The 21,203-nt window shown below is 39.1% G+C and overlaps 1 protein-coding gene across 1 annotated transcript in view; it reads left to right on the plus strand.

Annotated features, from left to right (window-relative positions):
- Positions 1–21,203, plus strand: part of LOC136758910 (neural-cadherin) — a 100,488-nt gene that overhangs the window by 57,161 nt on the left and 22,124 nt on the right. The window contains exons 12-22 of the mRNA XM_066713668.1: positions 32–199; positions 937–1,186; positions 2,270–2,397; positions 2,930–3,116; positions 4,131–4,274; positions 5,310–5,593; positions 5,969–7,583; positions 9,530–9,623; positions 10,598–10,782; positions 15,159–15,385; positions 19,539–19,816. Coding sequence (XP_066569765.1) covers positions 32–199; positions 937–1,186; positions 2,270–2,397; positions 2,930–3,116; positions 4,131–4,274; positions 5,310–5,593; positions 5,969–7,583; positions 9,530–9,623; positions 10,598–10,782; positions 15,159–15,385; positions 19,539–19,816 — 3,560 coding nt within the window. The remainder of the gene's footprint in view (positions 1–31; positions 200–936; positions 1,187–2,269; positions 2,398–2,929; positions 3,117–4,130; positions 4,275–5,309; positions 5,594–5,968; positions 7,584–9,529; positions 9,624–10,597; positions 10,783–15,158; positions 15,386–19,538; positions 19,817–21,203) is intronic.

The following is a 21,203-nucleotide window of genomic DNA, read 5'->3' on the forward strand; positions in this document are numbered from 1 at the left end:
TTTCAGTGTGTGGTCCTATGGGTGTCTCCAGAGGTCCTACATCTCTCGGCGGATAATAGCCACGGACGGTGGGAACAGGAGCAGCTCCGTGGAGTTGGCTGTTACCATCACCAATGTTAAGAACCAGCCACCACAGTGGGAGAGGGACAGCTATGAGGTGGTCATCCCCGAGAACACCATGAGAGACACGCCCATCGTGGTAGGTTGACAAACTGTATCATACTTTAAAGTGTTACTATAACCTTGGCAGGGGAACTTGATGATTTAACCCATTTGTTTATAGTGGTGGAGTCCTGGGCCAAGTTGCCTTCAGGAATGTGCTTCATAAATTGAGTTACTAACAGGATGAATTTCAAACTATTTCTTCACTGTAAAATGTGCTCCATCATAATTCTTAATCCTGCTAATTGTCCATAACATTCTTTTAAGGGGGGACACATGTCATCTCTTGCCTAATTCACACTTTTAAACTTTCACGATTACTTTCAGAAAAAGGGGCACTTTGAAAATGTAGCTTTGAAGTTTTAAAATTCACTCTGCTGGTGTCCTCCATCTCGGTTATGCCTATTTTTTAATTATTCAAATGGAGATATTTCCACTTCTGATTACAGACGGAATCTGTGAATGTCTAGATTTAGATTATTTATAATTTTATATTTTATGAATGCATTGAAAGATTCATGTGCAGGGTTTTTGTCACTTTTTTAAAATAACGTATTAATGACATTGAAATCAAAATGAAGAACAAATATTTAAACTAAGACTAAAAAGTAAACTAAAAGTAAACTACATGCAGATAAAAAATGTAGCCACATTGACATGATGATAGGAAATTAATATATTTGTTGAAAAGGTGAACGGATTTCCGAATTTCAGGTGCACAAAAAGAGAAAAGCCTAAATTATTATGGAGAGTATATCTTATTTTTGATCCTAGACCATCAAAGCCATTTCCCCACTGGGTGACCCACGAGTCACTTACAACCTGGAGGATGGGCTTGTTCCAGAGACCAACATGCCTGTGCGCTTCTATCTGACACCCAACCGAGAGGACAGCTCAGCCTCCATACTGGTGGCAGAGCCGCTGGACTACGAGACCACAAAGAACTTCATATTGAGGGTGCGAGTGCAAAATGTAGCAGCTGTGCCCCTGGCTGCCTTCACTACTGTCTACATCAACATCACAGGTATACTGCCACTAATTCTCTCAGTCAGAGAATAAATGGCATTATTTCAATAGTTGTTCTTAAAGTATTTATGTATTTACTTGCTGACTTGTTCATGCATTCATTGGTTTACTGACTGGTTTATTTGTCTGTTTGTTTTTGAAAAATACTCTTATGTTCTTATCAAGGCGTAAAATAGAAAATACTTTCAATGCAGACCTTTATTCCCAGGAATTTAGATTTTGTATCATGTGCAGTGTGAAGAAACACAGTGGTCATCCACGGGGGAAGCTGCAGCATTTTGTTTGTTTCAGACAACCAAGAGAAGCCGTTTCCTGCAGTCTTACTGCATATTACATCAAAGCAGTCACATAGGATTATACTGCCAATATATAAAATCCTAGCTTGAAATCTAATATGATGTTGCTTGAAAACCGATATGATGGTGCAGCACCATAGTCCCACACTGTTATGGGTTTCAAGGCTCATTATATTCATGAAAGCAAAATTGACATCTCTAAAAAATACAAACTTCGGAATGTGTGATAAGAGTAAGAATCAAAAATATTTGAATTCAGATTTATTTGATAGGACACGGTCTGACAGATGTCAAAAGGATGGCCGCGTTTTACTGCATACTTATGGAGGAACCCAGATATTAAGGCCTGGTGTATTCCAGATGGAAATTAAAGAGGAAAATTGAAAAGACACATAGGGGTAGTCACATGGATGGGTCAAGTGAAAAGACCACGTTTGAAGGAGAAAGTGATGGAGATTACTGCTCCCATCTTAAATTGACTAGGGCCAGAAGCAGCCTATTAAATGGATTGCTGTAATTCCTCATAGTTCTAAGACGGCTTTCAGGAAAATTATGACCACATTCTGCAGCTTTGAAGTTCCACACATGGGGATATTGCTACTTGGATATCAGCCAGCATTAGAAGAAATGCCACTCTCCAGATGATGAGATACTTAAGTTAGCTTTGAATGTATGAATTAGGATTGTTGATATGTATTCAGTACTCTAATGCAATTAACAAGTAATTGAATTTTCAAATGCTTTTATAGAACATGTGGGTCAGACAATGTACCTTATCCTTTCAGATGTGAACGACAATGTTCCTTTTTTCACCTCATCCATTTATGAGGCCACAGTAACTGAAGGAGCTGAAATAGGGACCTTTGTGCTCCAAGTGTCAGCCACTGACCTGGACCTTGGTCTGAATGGAAAAGTAAGTTTTGATTTAAATTTTCTTCATATTCTTTTTTAGAGAATATAATTCCTTGCTCTGTGGCCCTGATCTACAAAACACATGAGTGATATGCAATTTAAGAAATGTCTTTGATTATAAACCCAACTGAGAAAACAACAGCAAGTAAATACAATCCAAGTGTCATTTCATGTTTTTTTGGATGCCTGTAACAAAGGTTACACTTGAAATGCTGAAATGGGGGTTACATTACGTGGTGCCACACAATCCTTTTGCTGCTGTTTTAGTTATTTGTCATTGATTTATTTGAGGAGGACAGAGAAGCTTATGTCCTTTGCTATTTCAACATAAATGGGTGGTCACGTTTTTCTTAAAAAAAAAGAATAAGACGGACAAGATTATTTACTTTTATAAAATAAAATGTTTTCAAAGAAATATATGGTGCGTATGTGTATTCAGGGCTTTATTTGTAATTCCTTGTTCACTTGGCAAGGAATATATCTTAGCCAATCATGTGGGCCCTGTTCCTCATATCTCTGTCCCTGTCTTTTAGATTTCTTATTCCTTGCTGAATGACCGCAGTGGAGATTATATGGTTTTCCGTGTCGACCCTGAAAATGGGGCGATTTACACAGAAGCAGTGTTTGACAGGGAAATGAAGGGCTCCTATCTTCTGGAGGTGAAATCTATGGATGGCTGGGAGTCTGCCAGACCAGGCAAGCATGGGCAGCCCAATTCAGGTAAGCACTTCATTCACTCCTCACCTTTCTTCAAGACCTACAGAGAGGTTTTAACATTTACAAGAAATGAACATCTTTCCCACAAAAAAAAAAATATATATATTGTGGTATTTTGTTTTTATTAAAATCTATTTTTCTTAAGTGGGTGTTGAGTTTCTAATTAAGTCATTATGATACTATCTTGGTACCACTTCAGTAGAAAAATATTAAAGAATAATTACACTAGTTTCCCTGTAGTGGAAGGTGTTATAAATTTTAAATGAAGGTGCAAATAAAATACACAACTTGTGTGACTGCTAAGTAACTATGCCTTTTTCAAATGTCCGCTTATCATTTGCAGTGAACTTTAAAGCAGTTGTCTCTTAAGTTATGCAACTGGAGGTGACTCCTAACATAATGAGACATACTTGGCACCCTTTGCTTTCCTTTTGATGGAAAGCAAGCATGTGAGGGAGTCTAAAAATAAGAAGCTGAAATAAAGATAATAGAAAATTCCATAATAAAACAATACCATGGAGAGAAGTTCTAAATGTGACCGTATCACTGGAAGGAAACTCAAACGAAAGCCAAGTAAGCTTTGTAGTAAAATCTTGCTCTTTGAATTAAAAATAAAGTAAAACATTCTCATGGATGGTATCCAAGGGAAGGTAAACAGCAGCCAGTTCATAAACTTTTGATTATCCTAGCTGAGAGGGTTCATTTGACAAATTGGATTGTGTGAAAAGTTTAGGTTATTGCTTTTAGCTGCAGGGCAACATTATCTGAGTGTTAAGCTGTAAACTCTCTCTAACCAGCTTAAATAATTTATCTCATGTTGAGAAGTATATTGCAAATTATGTTCTTTTTGATATCCATATCAAACGTAGCATATTTCATCAGGGCTAGCCTCATCCCCCAAGGGCCCCTTTCACATCTGTCGGCATGATGGCAACAGAAACAAAGCGGTTCTGGAGAAACGAAGCTGACAGAATAGGAACATCGGAGTTTTTAATCTCTCACTTATCGCTTTTCCAGACACGGCGTATGTGCGCATTTTTATCAGCGATGTGAATGATAACAAGCCTGTCTTCGCTCAGAATGCCTATGAAGTGAACGTCGATGAGGACGCCGATGTCGGCTTTGCCGTTGTCACTGTCAGTGCTAATGACGAAGATGAAGGTATGTAGCAGAGAAAAAAGGCACAGCCAGGAAGGCTTGTGTTGCTTTTTTTTTCTTTATGTGTGTGTGTGTGTGTGTGTGTGTGTGACATTTATATATATATATATATATATATATATATATATATATATGATGTCAAAGTTGGCTAGGCATCCAAATGTAATTTATTCAAAGTCATTATTTGAGGTTCAAATAGGATACCCGATCCTTTCCAATCCAACTCTGTGCAATCACAAAAAAATCCTTAATGATGTAACAGGTCATTTCTTAGTTAAGTCAAAGTAATTAACACACAGGAAGAGGTGCTGTGGATTGGGCTAGAATGGCTGCCTGTCTGAAACCTGGCTTCTCACTCACTTAATCTGCATATTAGTACTAATTAATACTCATTATTAGTAGTATGACAGGTCCCTTTCAGAAAATGATGCAATGGAGATTTATCAGGCAGGAAGAAGGTACAATATTTTAAGGCATTTATCATGACATAATGACACGACTCTTGCTTGTAGAACGTGGTACCCATGATGAATGAGTTGACAACTCTGTGCTTTATCTCTGCCATCTGAACAAACACATTTGCATAAGAAACATCAATTTTCCCTTTGTTTAAAAATCTATAAAGGATAGAAGCTGGCTTATCCAAGGATCTTATCAAAACTGTCTCCTAGATTGATATGGTAATAGCTCAGATAAGTATGCCCTCATTATTATTCCCTTTAGCAGGATCGAATGGAAGAAACAAATGCATAATTTCCTTTTTATGTGTATTTGTTTATTTCTGAATACACTGAATATGATTTATTTTTTTCAGAATTGCATCTCAATGCATCTTAAATTGATTGTCTTTGTTTTTGTTTAGAAAATACAATGTTAAATAGAATAATAAACGATTGCCATTTGACACAATAAATGGTTTTATCACTAACTAAAGGTTTGGGTCCTTGAGAACATAACATCGTTACTCTTTCCTTCATCATATGGATTTTTTATCTTCATTTTTTTTTTTTTTTTTTTTCATTTTGTATGTGGTTTTAGGTGCCAATGCAAAACTGCGTTACCAGATCACTTCTGGCAATACCGGGGGAGTGTTTGATGTTGAACCTGAGGTTGGTACCATCCTCATTTCACAGCCACTCAACTACGAACAAGTGAAGAAGTACAGACTCTATATCCTGGCCTCTGATGGCAAATGGGAAGACTACACTGTTGTCAATATCAACGTGATCAATAAGAATGACGAAGCTCCGATTTTCTCAATGAATGAGTACTATGGCAGTGTGACAGAGGAGCTTGATGGATCCCCAGTGTTTGTGCTTCAGGTATGCATTTACAAAGAAACATCTGAAGTCAAAATTGGATTATATTTCGATAATTTATTGTTCTCTGTTTTTTTGATGTGGTACTTCGCTTCCTTATTATAAAACTGGAATTGGTGCACAATTCATAAACTTTAACTGCTGTACTATGTTGACACTATTTAACAGATAAGTTTGTTGCCCTCTTTAAACATGCTTAGGTAAATTGTAGTTGTAAATTGTCATTAAAAGCTTTAACCAGCTTTCCCCCTGGGTATTGTGCTTGTTTAATTGAGGACAGCTCGTACTTCAATAATTAAGCACTGTACCACGTGATAAAAAGATCTGGCTATGGCATAACAATTAAAACTTACCGAGGGCTTCTGTTTGATCCTCCAGGTAACGGCCACAGACCCTGACAAAGATGCTGACCAAAGTGCCTTGAGATATTCTTTGCATGGACAAGGAGCTGAAAGTGAATTCATAATTGACGAGGTGACTGGGAAGATCTACGCGCAGAAGACGTTGAATCGGGAGGAGCGTGCAGTCTGGCGTTTTGTTGTCTTGGCTACTGACGAGGGCGGGGAGGGGCTCACTGGCTTCACTGATGTCATCATCAATGTGTGGGACATCAACGACAATGCTCCCATTTTTACCTGCATGCCTGATAACTGTAATGGGAACGTGCTGGAGAATTCCCCTGCGGATACGTCTGTTATGGAAATGACTGCCACAGATCTCGATGACACCACCGTTGGCCAGAACGCTGTGCTCACTTACAGAATAGTGGGCAATGCCAAGAATGGTATCAACATCGATTTGTTCAACATCAACCCCACCACAGGAACAATATTTGTAGCCCTTGGAAACCTGGACCGGGAAAAAGTGGATAAGTACTTTCTTGTTGTTGAAGCAAAAGACGGGGGAGGGATGACAGGAACCGGAACTGCAACCATCTGGGTAACCGATGTTAATGACCATGCTCCAAGGTTTACCAGTAATTTGTGCAATGCCAGAATCTCAGAGAACAGAGAGCTGAACTCTGCTGTCATGGATGTTTTGGCTACAGATGCAGATGTAGGAGAGAATGCCCAGTTGACTTTTAGCATTATTGGAGGTGACCCGGAGCAAAAATTCTACATTGAGAACCACAAGAAGGAACAGCATGGAACCCTCAGATTGAAAAAGAAACTGGACTACGAGAAATCGAATGAGCAGCACTTTAATCTGACCATCAAAGTGGAGGATCTTGATTTCTCCAGCATGATCCACTGTATTATTGAGGTTGATGACTACAATGATCATGCTCCTGTCTTCATTCCCCATTTTATAGTGCTCCCCCCCTTGCTAGAAAACATCCCAGTTGGCACTAGCATTACCAAGGTTACAGCCAGCGATTCAGACTCTGGTCTGAACGGAGACATTACATATAGCATCCTTCCAGATTCAGACCCATATGGGCAGTTTTCTATTGACCAAGCAGGTCAAGTCATAGTTGCAAGCCCATTGGATCGAGAAACTGTGGCTCAGCTTTATTTAGTCCTGTTGGCTACTGATCAAGGAAGTCCTGCACAGACAGGCAGTGCCACTGTGCAGCTGGCCTTGATTGACATCAATGATAATGGCCCAGAGTTTGAAGCTGCTTACATGCCAGTGGTTTGGGAGAATGTTCCTGGGCCTCAGATTGTAAGGATGAACCAGACTTCCCAGCTTCTCTATGCAGTTGACAGGGATAGCACAGAAAATGGGCCTCCTTTTTCATTCACGTTGCCTCCACAGAATCGAAACAGCACTGACTTTGTCCTCAGAGACAATGGTAACAACACAGCAACTGTGACAGCGCTGAGGACATTCGACCGGGAGAAGCAGAAGGAGTTTTATCTGCCAATCATCCTGAAAGATAGTGGGCACCCTCCAAAGAGTGCGACCAACACTCTCACTATCACCATTGGAGATGAAAACGATCATCCCCACCTCTCTGGAGACAAGGAGATTTACATCAACAGCCATAGAGGTAATGATCTGTCTTTCCCTTCCTACAACTCCTGATGTTCTGTGAGGTAAATGTTGTGACATTTCTTCTCCTCTAACTTCAGCTGTGTGGTCCTCAGTTTGTTTTTTATTTGTCTCATTCTTCTAATTCTCCTTTTCATTTTCCTTCTACTTCATATTAGTACAGTGCCTTGCGAAAGTATTCACCCCCCTTGGTGTTTTTCCTATTTTGTTGCATTATAACCTGTAATTTAAATGGATTTTTATTTGGATTTCATGTAATGGACATACACAAAATAGTCCAAATTGTTGAAGTGAAATTAAGTTGTTTAAAAAAATTATAAAAAAAAAAAATGGAAAAGTGGTGCGTGCATATGTATTCACCCCCTTTGCTATGAAGCCCCTAAATAAGATCTGGTGCAACCAATTACCTTCAGAAGTCACATCATTAGTTAAATAAATTCCCCAGAGGCCCCAGAGGCCCCAGAGTCTGCAACACCACTGAGCAAGTGGCACCACCAAGCAAGCAGCACCATGAAGACCAAGGAGCTCTCCGAACAGGTCAGGGACAAAGTTGTGGAGAAGTACAGATCAGGGTAGGGTTATAAAAAATATCTGAAACTTTGAACATCCCACGGAGCACCATTAAATCCATTATTAAAAAATGGAAAGAATATGGCACCACAACAAACCGCCCACCAAAACTCATGGACCAGGCAAGGAGGATATTAATCAGAGAGGCAACAAAGAGACCAAAGATAACCCTGAAGGAGCTACAAAGCTCCACAGTGGAGATTGGAGTATTTGACCACTTTAAGCTGTACACTCCACAGAGCTGGGCTTTACGGAAGAGTGGCCAGAAAAAAGCCATTGCTTAAAGAAAAAAATAAGCAAACACGTATGCTGTTCGCCAAAGCCATGTTGGAGACTCCCCAAACATATGAAAGAAGGTACTCAGGTGAGATGAGAATAAAACTGAGCTTTCTGGCCATCAAGGTAAACACTATGTCTGGCGCAAACCCAACATCTCTCATCACCCCGAGAACACCATCCATGTTTTTCAATTCCAGGGACTGGGAAACTGGTCAGAATTGAAGGAATGATGGATGGCACTATATACAGGGAAATTCTTGAGGGAAACCTGTTTCTGTCTTCCAGAGATTTGAGACTGGGACGAAGGTTCACCTTCCAGCAGGACAATGACCCTAAGCATACTGCTAAAGCAACATTTGAGTGGTTTAAGGGGAAACATTTAAATATCTTGGAATGGCCTAGTCAAAGCCCGGACCTCAATCCAATTGAGAATCTGTGGTATGACTTAAAGATTGCTGTACACCAGCAGAACCCATCCAACTTGAAGGAGCTGGAGCAGTTTTGCCTTGAAGAATGGGCAAAAATTCCAGTGGCTAGATGTGCCAGCTTATAGAGACGTACCCCAAGAGACTTGCAGCTGTAATGACTCTACAAAGAATTGACTTTGGGGGGGTGAATAGTTATGCACGCTCACGTTTTCAGTTTTTTTGTCTTATTTCTTGTTTGTTTCACAATAAATGTGCATGTTGTGCAAATCAAATGATACAAACCCCCCAAAAAATCATTTTAAATCCAGGTTGTAAGGCAACAAAATAGGAAAAATGCCATGGGGGTGAATACTTCCGCAAGGCACTGTATGGTGATGGAAATAGCTTGAATCCATCAATGTGATTAAGCCTCTTTTGTTGATATATTTTTGGTGGGCGATGATACTGTTTTTTGTTTGTTTTTGGTTTTTATTTGTTGTATTGCCTTTTGAATTAAAATCCAAGTGGTCCTCACAAGTTTAGGTGTGTAATACAGCTGTTCCAAGGTCAGAAGGCAAGCACACTGTCTGATGGACTTACTGTTGTGACCTCAAAATATATATATATATATAACAGAGGCTGAAAGAAAAGATCAAACTGAATTAACATCATTCTTCTCCCCTAACAGGCAGAATGCCGACGACTGTTCTGGGGAAAGTGTACGCTCCAGATCCCGATGACTGGGACAACAAAACATATGCTTTTGAAGGATATGTTCCCAAGTAAGACATTTATTTTGATCCAGTAAACAGATTGAGGAGCACAAAAGTTTCAGCAGACCTAAGGAAGTCTGTTTCTTAAAGCAACAGACAGAATCAGAATTGTAAAATGTAGAGAGAGTGAGCAGCACCCAGTCACTTCCACAACATGAAGCACACTGATGTAGGTTAGTGGGGGGGGGTGAGGTGCATCCCTCCTGACAAAAATATAACAAGTGCAGCAAGAGACCTTACAAATATTCCACTTAAGGTAATAGAAGGCAATGCCTGAAATACTTGGACAGGGCTAATAGCATCTACAGTATAGCTAGCGATTCCTGACAGTTTATCTATAATCCTCACAGAATTGTATTATGCTGCTGTATCTGTGATGGGTTTCTGATGCGTGACCAACTTGTTTCTCCTCCTCTAATTGTCATGTGACTGCACAGTGTCACATGACCTCCACACATGGTCATTGATTGGTCAATGACAGGTGCACTGTTTGTTTTGGCAAGCATCAATCTTCAGGGAGTGGGAGGCCACATTTCTACAAAATTGAAAACCTGGGTAATGATCCGGTTTTGTGATTAGTTTTGCTGGTGCATTCTTCAGGTTTGAGCCTCCATGAATAACTAACCAGACCAAAATCCTCAGAGAACCGTTTCATTTAATATTATTTATTTATAGCACCTTTTTGGAATGTGTTCATGTGAATTAATTTGTATTGCTGTTACACAAATAATACATGTTTCTGTAATGGAATATGGGAAGAAAAATAAGCCCTTTGAAGTTAATTTGAGAATGAAAAAGTATAGGATCAGGGGTCATAGTAACCTTGTTGATGTACTTCATTTAAATGAATGTGAAATAGTTTAACAGCTTGCTAGGAGGTATAAGAAAATGCTGTCAGTGATATAGAATTATATAAAGCCTCTTGCAGTATTAATTAATGTATTAATTGATTGATAGATTTTTTCAATTTTTCCCAATTTTAGGTATTTCATTCTAAACAAAAGGACTGGCTTCCTCATAATAAAGGAGAATGCCCCTCAGGGTACTTTTGAGTTGAAGGTGCGCGTGTCCGATGGCATCTGGCCTGATGCCGTGTCGAGTGTGAAGGTGCACGTGAAAGAGCTCAGGGACGAAGCCATCTACAACTCAGGCTCTATGCGAGTAGCAGGTCAGTTCCTGTGCCTGAACTTTATGGATTTCTTTGTGGTTTTGATAACGATTGCCTTGCATTCCCCAAAGCTTTTAAGCTGAAACATAGTGTTCCAATTAATGTGTGTGTATGTATATATATCTATATATCTATATATCTATATATATATATATATATATATATATATATATATATATATATATATATATATATATATGTGTCAAAGATGCTTTTCTGGTCTCGTAGGTATTTTCTTTTCTCTGTAGTTATTCTGGTACACTTACTGTAAAATCTCTGAAGGAGATGATTATGTAATATAGTACCTGAGTGCTCCTTCAGCCCTGTCCCTTAAAATAAACTAGATGTACTATAGGGCTATAATCCTCCAGCAGTCAACGTAACATTTTGTAAGTTGACTTTGGAAGGATTGTCCAAAAAGCTTGCAATTTTTTATCTTCATTAACTTAAAGCAGTCTGCTAAATTATATTTTAAATATAATGCATTTTTTTGTACTTTAATCCTGGATACATTCCATACAGTGAGGGAAAAAAGTATTTGATCCCCTGCTGATTTTGTACGTTTGCCCACTGACAAAGAAATGATCAGTCTATAATTTTAATGGTAGGTGTATTTTAACAGTGAGAGACAGAATAACAGCAATAACAATCAGAAAAACACATTTCAAAAAAGTTATAATTTGATTTGCATGTTAATGAGGGAAATAAATATTTGATCCCCTATCAATCAGGAAGATTTATGACTCCCAGGTGTCTTTTATACAGGTAATGAGCTGAGATTAAGAGCACTCTCTTAAAGGGAGTGCTCCTAATCTCAGCTCATTACCTGTATAAAAGACACCTGTCCACAGAAGCAATCCATCAATCAGATTCCAAACTCTCCACCATGGCCAAGACCAAAAAGCTGTTCAAGGATGTCAGGGACAAGATTGTAGACCTACACAAGGCTGGAATGGGCTACAAGACCATCGCCAAGCAGCTTGGTGAGAAGGTGACAACAGTTGGTGCGATTATTCGCAAATGGAAGAAACACAAAATAACTGTCAGTCTCCCTCAGTCTGGGGCTCCATGCAAGATCTCACCTCGTGGAGTTTCAATGATCATGAGAACGGTGAGGAATCAGCCCAGAACTACACGGGAGGATCTTGTTAATGATCTCAAGGCAGCTGGGACCATCGTCACCAAGAAAACAATTGGTAACGCACTACGCCGTGAAGGACTGAAATCCAGCAGTGCCTGCAAGGTCCCCCTGCTCAAGAAAGCACATGTACAGGCCCGTCTGAAGTTTGCCAGTGAACATCTGAATGATTCAGAGGAGAACTGGGTGAAAGTGTTGTGGTCAGATGAGACCAAAATCGAGCTCTTTGGCATCAACTCAACTCGCCGTGTTTGGAGGAGGAGGAATGACCCCAAGAACACCATCCCCATCGTCAAACATGGAGGTGGAAACATTATGCTTTGGGGGTGTCTTTCTGCTAAGGGGACAGGACAACTGCACCGCATCAAAGGGACGATGGACGGGGCCATGTACCGTCAAATCTTGGGTGAGAACCTCCTTCCCTCAGCCAGGGCATTGAAAATGGGTCGTGGATGGGTATTCCAGCATGACAATGACCCAAAACACACAGCCAAGGCAACAAAGGAGTGGCTCAAGAAGAAGCACATTAAGGTCCTGGAGTGGCCTAGCCAGTCTCCACACCTTAATCCCATAGAAAATCTGTGGAGGGAGCTGAAGGTTCAAGTTGCCAAACGTCAGCCGCGAAACCTTAATGACTTGGAGAGGATCTGCAAAGAGGAGTGGGACAAAATCCCTCCTGAGATGTGTGCAAACCTGGTGGCCAACTACAAGAAACGTCTGACCTCTGTGATTGCCAACAAGGGTTTTACCACCAAGTGTTAAGTCGAAGGGGTCAAATACTTATTTCCCTCATTAACATGCAAATCAATTTATAACTTTTTTGAAATGCGTTTTTGTTGTTATTCTGTCTCTTACTGTTAAAATACACCTACCATTAAAATTATAGACTGATCATTTCTTTGTCAGTGGGCAAACATACAAAATCAGCAGGGGATCAAATACTTTTTTCCCCCACTGTATGTGGTACAATTTTACTTTAAAAAAATATATATATGTTTTTTTTTAAAGGTTTATTTTAATGAAAAAAATATATATATGATGCAAGCGTTCCAAATAGAAGTAAACTAGGCATTACAAGATTTAGAGCAAAAGTACCTAAATCCTCAAATGGTATTTAAAAAAATATATTAATTGTGGTGCTTCAAAAGCCAAAAATATCAGCTTGAATATGGGGGTGGTATTTTTAAAGCTATTGCAGATGGTTTTATACAAAGAGAAACAAATAACATACCTGTACTTATATATGGATTTATTTATGTATGTATGGATGTATCTATCCATCTGTCTATGTGTGTCTGTGTTTATATTTGTAGTGAGTTTCTTATTTCTATATGTATATTTCCTCCTTTAATTGAAATAACTCTCTGCTGATATGAGACGTAGATTTTTCTGGACATACAGTTCTCAGGCTTAATTAAAAAACATGACAGTGCACTGGCCTTTCATCTCCCAAAGGCTAACATCTGAAATCCAGCTTAAGTTACATTTAAGATAAATGTGGGGCTTAATGTTGTCCCCTGTGGAGACAGATCAGATGACACACACTGCAATTTAGGAAACTAAACACCTAGGAGTGGATGTTATGGCGAGGTTTATTGGGGGCCACAGTCACAGTCCGACTGCAGACTGTCATTTTCCCTGGTGTTCAAATTACTAATTTTCAGAACAAATGCACAGTCACAAAAGCAACATAAGGTTTTTTTTTATTAATGCTGTTTAGTCTCATTAGATGAGATTAAAGTAGGATTCCCCCCCCCTTCAAACTAATTGAGTGAAAGGTCAAATGCAATTTAACATTAAATCCTTTCAGTGCCTGCCTGAAACACAAAATATAGAATCCCCACCCTGTGTTACTACCTCTGTGGCGCGTGGGAGGTGAGCAAGAATTACAGAAGGGGTTTGAGGCTAGAATACAATGCTAAATGTTAACAGGATTTTGACCAAACCTAAGCTCTTCACTGGCTTAGACATGATTATTTTTTGCAAAGTTTAAAGCCGTGAAAGCCAAGGTAAAATAGCAGTGTCATATTCTGTTCTCTAAACATTAGGTTTTGGATCAATGGAGGAATTTTACAGAATGATTCCTCCTCAAGGTTTTGGTTAATGAAAAGTGATCGCCCTCAACCCTGTCTCAAGGTTCCTCCAACTGAGGCAGTATCTTTTCTTCCCCTGAGTTTCTTTTTTTCTTCTTTTACACTCTTTAATACTGCCTTGCTTTTGAACACTATAATTGGTGTGCAGTCAGAATTCTCTTAATAAGAGAGCTGAATATTAGTTTTTCTGAAGATTTAATTCCCTCCACTGACATGAGTTTTAAGTTCTGATTAGCATTTGGAATACCTCAGTAGTCAGAATCCATAATTTCATCATTAAACAAATGTAAATGAATATTCTGATAAGACACACCACAGATATGACTGTCAAGATATGTCATGAGTCTTATTTTCATGTACATTTCAGATAGGATGGACGAGATTTTCTTATCTTTTGATCCTGTACAAAGCTCATATCACTTTTTTCCCCCTTAGTGACATTAAAATGATTTATGATTGAAAACCCAAACGAATCTTATAAAGGGGATAATATTAATAATTTAAAAAAAGATGAAATCTCAAAACCTTTTCTTCGGGTTACACATATTGAACAGTACAGGATCCTTAAGTGTTTTGACACTTTTTCAGCTGCACTAGCCTACACAGTTCAGTGAAGCCTGCTCTGCTGAGTTCTAGTAATGCTGCCATGTTCTCAGCTTTGTTGGACTAGGTATCATATTTATCATCATTATTTTCACGTCCAGATTGTTTGACAAGCCTTACTCTGCAACTGTCCTTCCCCATTCTTTTCCATATATGTTTAAGTTTACTGTAAAAAATGTAAAAGCTGTAAATACAGGCAGTTATATGCACACAAAACTCTTTGAAATTCCAATGTCAAATATCTCTCAAATATCATTGCCATTTTAAGTAAATATTGGATAGTTGTTGTACTAGTATGATCCAATAAGAATAAACAATTGCAGATGAATGTATCTTCTGCAAGTCAACAACCAGCTTCTTTTGCTGTATTAGGAAACACTGCATTCCTTAGAATTTCAATTACAGTAGCTAAGCTTTCTCCAAAAGAGCTTATGTTTCAGTCTTTATGTATGCATTATTCTTCTTCTGCTTTGAGATTTAAATTTTTTTGAAAATGGGGAATTAATGATACTTGCTGAAGATCTCTCTGCCTTGCTGTGCAGATATGACGGCCAAGGAGTTTATTCGTAAAGGAGCAGATGGGAAGAGTCGTTATGCGATGTTCAAGCAGTTCCTGGCGGAGATATTGCCAGCTAACCCTGACAATATCAACGTGTTCAGCCTGATGAACGTGAAGGAGCGAATGCTGGACGTGAGGTTCTCAGTGCACAGCTCTCCCTACCTGAGGCCGGAGAAACTGTATGGATACATTGCTGCCTACAAACAGAAGGTAGTCTTAATTTCTAATCAATCAATCTGCTCTGTCGCTTGGTCTCGATCAGTCTATGCAAATTAAAATAAATACATACATTTACATAGAAAAAAAAAATCTATATTAAGCCTGATTAATAAAATGCCAATTTCCAGGTCTGAAATAATTATGCACATACAAATTAGCCATATAAAAGGGGTGGAAGTGAGGTCAAACCTGCCACTTTAATCATCCTTTATGGATAATTCATGCCTTTTCACCATTTTTTTCTGAACTTTTCTGTAAAACTGTTAACTAGAATTGATTGCATGACGTGGTTGGAATCTCTAAAGGCGTGAAAATTAGTGAAGGTTCCTGAACTAAAGTTTGAGAAGGCGTTGGACTAAAATCAATGGAAATTTAACACCACATGCTCTTTACTTCTTTCAAGCAGGGCCCACGCCATTTTTTGGTTTTGATCAGTTAAAGAGACTGCCTTCCCCTAATAAATATAGATAAATATCTGTCTATCTATATATTATTCCCATCATCTGAAAAAGTGTGTAATCCCCTCTCTGCTTGGCTGCCAACAACACTCTGAAGAAGTGTTTTTTTTTTAGCGGTGCTATTCAGTTTTGCTTTGCGCATCACAAACCTTGATTTGTACAGATACCCTGTCGGGAATGTGAAGTAGGGCGTATGATCCTGGTTCAGAGAATGAATCGGCCCTGATGCTCCCAACTTTGAGCAGCACCCTTCTGTGAATAATGGCTCATTCAGTGCACTGAACCCTGGTGTTCCTCAAATCCCTCTGCTCCACATTCACACACTGTCTTTGAACAGACTGAGAGCTCTGCGGCTCAGCGGGGAGATGGGGATGCAGCTTTCGCAGATGACATGAAATCTCAGCGGACACCTTGCTTGCTCTCTGTAAAATGTAAAAGGCAAAAAAAAGAAAAATTCCCCCCAAATAAGTGCACTAAAAATATCCAGGTAGCAATTTAAACCTAAGGAAAGTTTGCTGGGATATAGCATAGCTGTGTCAATTAAAACACTGAGAAGAAATGGAGGGAAGCTGTGTTATAACACCAGTGAGGTTTGTGCAGTGCAAACACAACACTTTTTTTTTTTTTAAGGTAAAATAAAAATTAAAAATACCTCTTCCCCACTGCCTTGAGATGTCAGTTTTTTATTTTGCCGGTACATTAATAAAGTGTTAACAGCTGTCAAAAGTTTGCAGGTTTTCCCCGCATCCTCCAAATACTTCTATTTACATTCTTTCTGATCTGAGCAATAAAGCTTTTAAATTTCAGCACAGCTCTCACTGTCTTCAGCATGAAAGCAACACGTGATTACAAATACGATTCTAGCAAGTGATACAGGCCTGTTTATTATTTTGATTTGATGTCTATATTGTCAGAGAAACCTTCATTATAACTGACCCATTTATATAAAAGCAGCAATGAAACAATGTGATTTAGAGAAGGCAATGTTTGTGAAATATAAAACATAATGGCTTAATTCGTTCATGTATTAATTTCATCCCAGAAGACTCTGAAATATATTTATGCTCTTCTTGTTTAGGGAATGGCTGTATTTACAAATGACAATCTTAACTGCAGGAAATGTGAAGAAATTGGGAGATCATGTAATAATTATAATGCCTGCCATTCATATTTGAGTTAAGCCAATTATACATCATCCCCAGCTGTCTTTTGGTTGCATAATGGAAATTGCTGACCACACAGCTACAGCACTTCCAGATAGCAGACGCTGTACCTGTTTTTAAAGGAGTACCCACTGTATCATGTGTAGCCAGACCTCACTTTTACAAACTGAGTGCTCTGCCTCTCTAATCCCCACTGCAACCTCAGTGATTGAATGGTGTCCATGACGGTGAGCCGCGTCGTGCCACTCATTGTAGAGCATGCAGTCAGACACAGTAACAGGCTCATTTTCCACAATCAGATTATTGCAAAACCTATTAACTAACATAAGAAACATAAGAAAGTTTACAAATGAGAGGAGGCCATTCAACCCATCATGCCCATTTGGTGTGCATTAATAACTTAGTGATCCAAGGATCATGTCCAGTCTATTTTTGAATGCTCCCAAATTGTCGGCTTCAACCACATCGCTGGGGAGTTTGTTCCAGATTGTGACGACTCTCTGTGTGAAGAAGTGTCTCCTGTTTTCCGTCTTGAATACCTTAAAGCCCAATTTCCATTTGTGTCCCTGGGTCCGTGTATCCCTGCTGATCTGGAAAAGCTCCTCTGGTTTGATGTGGTCAATGCCTTTCATGATTTTGAAAACTAACATTACCATAATTCTTCACATAATGTGCTATGTCCCATTTTTCAAGTCTCTCTTATGACTTGAATTTGTTTTGGGCTTGGGTATGGGTTGGCTTTCTGAATGTAGAATGGACACTATTGTCAATGCAGTGAAATAATACTTTTTTTACTTTTTTCATTGCATTTTCCTTACTGTAAGACTTAAAACAAAATATCACCAAGGGGTTGAGAAATTCCTACCTGACTTGTTTGTGTCTGGAATTAACTCCCAGGCTTTCCAGTAGTTCAAATCTATTTATTCAACCCAATGTGGTTAATGAAATGTAAAAATGTGGAAACAGGAAAGACGTAGATAGCCGATTTAGCCAAAAGTCCTTCATTGAGGATTTTTACAAACGTTAAAAACACAAATATTCCCGCTGTCTGATTTCCAGTTCCCTACATGGCTCTGGGGAATACAGTATATTGATGCTATTTTACAAGCCTGTCTACATAGCATTGGGTATATAGTCTAAGCCTTTGGGTGTTTTAGGACTGTTTATATAAAACTTAAAAGACGTGCACGAATGTATTATCATCACATCTGGTGTGCCTTAGTAAAACAGCAAGGAAAGAAGTTCATGAAAATGTTGATAGGTGTTTCTGCAGTTCTCGAGAAATACGAATGCAGTCTGTGGGATGACTGCAACGAAGGGTGGGAGCTCTTTTGTCAGCAGCAGCAATGACTGCCAGGGAGTGTAATAGTGTGGTGTTTTACCGCCAAGAAAAGAAAAAGAAAAGAAAAAGAATCCAAATTACCTTTTCAGAAAATGTACACATTAATGTGGCTTACGGAATAAGGCTGGACGACTTGTCAGTGCCCTTTACATATGTTTGTCTAAATGCAAGCGCTGGGAGGGATTTCTCCGTCTGGTAGTGGGCGCCGAGCTCCCATTGACCCCCCAGGCAAGCATGGCCTGGGCTTAGCCCCCTCCTCGCTATCTTTGTCAGGATCTTTCAGCTTCACCACGCAGCAACGGGCCAGGCAGACCCACGCTATCGGCCATCCACTGCAGTTCGCATATCCTTCAGTCATAGAGCCACTGGTATCAGCAAATGTTTTTAGATGCTTTCAGGCGCCCTTGGGTTGTGAGATGGAGGAGTAGAACTAAGAAAGCAGCAGCCTACAGCAGTGTTACACGCACCACCACACGCAAAGATACACACATACATGCGCTTACATTAAATCACGTGCAAGTCCAACCCACCCGCAGATCACAAACCAAGAACTTGATGGTGGCTTTTTAGTTGTCAGAGGCTTTTTGATTCTACTGAATGGAAACTAACCATCAACCAGACACTGGGCTTGACATTTGTGATTAGTATATGGGTCATTTTTTTTATTTCCTGGAACCCAAACCTTAATTTTACATTAAGTGTTTTTTTTTTTACTTTCAATTAAGTGCAATATATTCATGGAGGTGAGGGAAACCTGTCCTGAAGGCTCTGTTCATAGCTAAGTAGATCAGTTCAATTTTATTCTGCTTAGCTTTTCCAGCTTAACTGTTTTTGCACGTTAACTGTTTGTGTCAATTGAAGGTTGTGCTCAGAAAGCTTGAAACTGATGGGTTTTGTGTCCTTGTTCTCCTGTGCTGCGGGTTACACTGCTCCTTTACATATCAAGGTAACAGCAACAAGCTTCTTTCTGCAATGCGGCCTGCCAGGACTGTGTTATGCTAATGCTCCGGAAAGGAGATATTTTCATTTGCAGCAGCTCTCAGATGTTCTTTCTGCTCATTTCGTCGCTGCAGGCTTAGTTTTAAATCCTGTTTGTAATAAAGGCTGTTGCTGCATCTTGGCTTTATTTGTAATTCGACACGCTCCCTGATAATTCTGTCTCCGCTTTCCCTCCACCTCAGCTGCAGTTGACTCTCCAGGTGAACATCAGTCAGGTCCACGTCGATGAGTGTGCTGAGACAGACTGCATGGGCAGTGCCGGCTGCACCAACCACCTGACCATCAGTGACACGCCCACCGTGGTGGATTCTGGGAGCATGTCCCTGGTGTCTGTGACAGTGGGGGTCACCGCAGTGTGCACCTGCAGTGGCCGGGAGCACTCACACCAGCCATGCGCTTCGTACCCCCGTAACCCCTGCCACAACGGGGGCGTCTGTATAGACAGCCAGAACGGATACAGGTAAGGTTTCCCAAATGTGAGTTCAAGTTGTCCTATGTTTGTACACAGTGATTTAAAGTGCTTTACCTGATCACACTGCTGTATACCTTGGTTTTTGCCTTTCTCTTTAACCCCCACACAAACATTAATCCTGCTTTTTGAATGTAATTTATTATTATAATTCTGACTTAAACTCAATTGGTGAAATAACTGGATTATTTTTCTATAACCGTTGCAAACTTATATGCACATTTGTTTGTTTTTTGGTTGGTTGGTTGGTTGATTTTGTGGGGTTTTTATTTTTTTTTTTATTTTGTTTTAGGAAAAGGTTTAATCCTCTCATGTTATAAATTCATAGATTGTTTTTGTGTGTGTTTCTCTTTTTTATAATGTAAAGATAATCCAAGTTTTTCATTTCCCTGGCAATATTTTCAGATGCCTGAAACCACAAAAGCAAAACATTTTTCTTATATCTACAAGAGTAGGCTTTTTCGAGTCTGGCTTTTTAAATCAGTGTCTTTTTTTTAGGATGGAGAGTACTAGATTAAATAAATTCCTTACAGTTGGTGCATGTCCTCTCATATTTAATATTTGCATTATAAAAGATTTGATAAATTGGGAGGTAAAAGTTTGATGTTTCCCTAAGAGGACATTAAAAATAAATAAAAAAATACACTTTCAGAGCTGTTTCTTTATCTTAAACTACGAGGTAACAACCAATTTCATACTTAATAGGACACCATAAAAGCCTTCACTAAGACATGCAGCATTTGTGCAAACAGGAGGGTGTGCATCGTATTTCAAAGGGTTTTTGCAGGCAAGACAGGGAAATGGGGAACATTGTCAATGTTCATTTATGGTTTGTTTTATTATTCCAGTTCATCTTTGTAACTACGCAAATTTTAAAGAAAACAAATTCACTTACCTTACCTCTCATGTCATGCCTTTGATGTAAAACAGGCCCCCTATATGGTAAATTGATTCCCAGTCTTTGCTTTCGCTTAAGACTACATACCCCCACCCACCCCCCTACTGCACCCCAGTCTTTTATCTCCCCGCTGATTAAACACAATACAGAGTTTCAGAACAGGGCTCAGGTTAAGACCTGTTTTATTTTTGTCTTGACATTATTTGGTTGTTTCTTTCAATTGGCTGAGCAGATCTTTAAAACTATGTTTAAACAATGATGTCACAGGTCACCTTAACTCAATATTTGTGTTGGGTAATTAAACATTAAAAAAATGTTTGCATTGTAGATCTTGATTCTAAATATATTTATGTAGCTGTAAATATCATGTTTTTTTTTTTATCGGTACTTATTACGAGTGGATTGTATGCATTGTACAGAAAGTGAAAAATGATTTTGATTAATCTTGTGTTGAGACTTGAAAACTGAAAGGACTTTCTG

The sequence above is a fragment of the Amia ocellicauda genome, chromosome 9 (genome assembly GCF_036373705.1).
Source record: "Amia ocellicauda isolate fAmiCal2 chromosome 9, fAmiCal2.hap1, whole genome shotgun sequence".
NCBI lineage: Eukaryota > Metazoa > Chordata > Actinopteri > Amiiformes > Amiidae > Amia > Amia ocellicauda.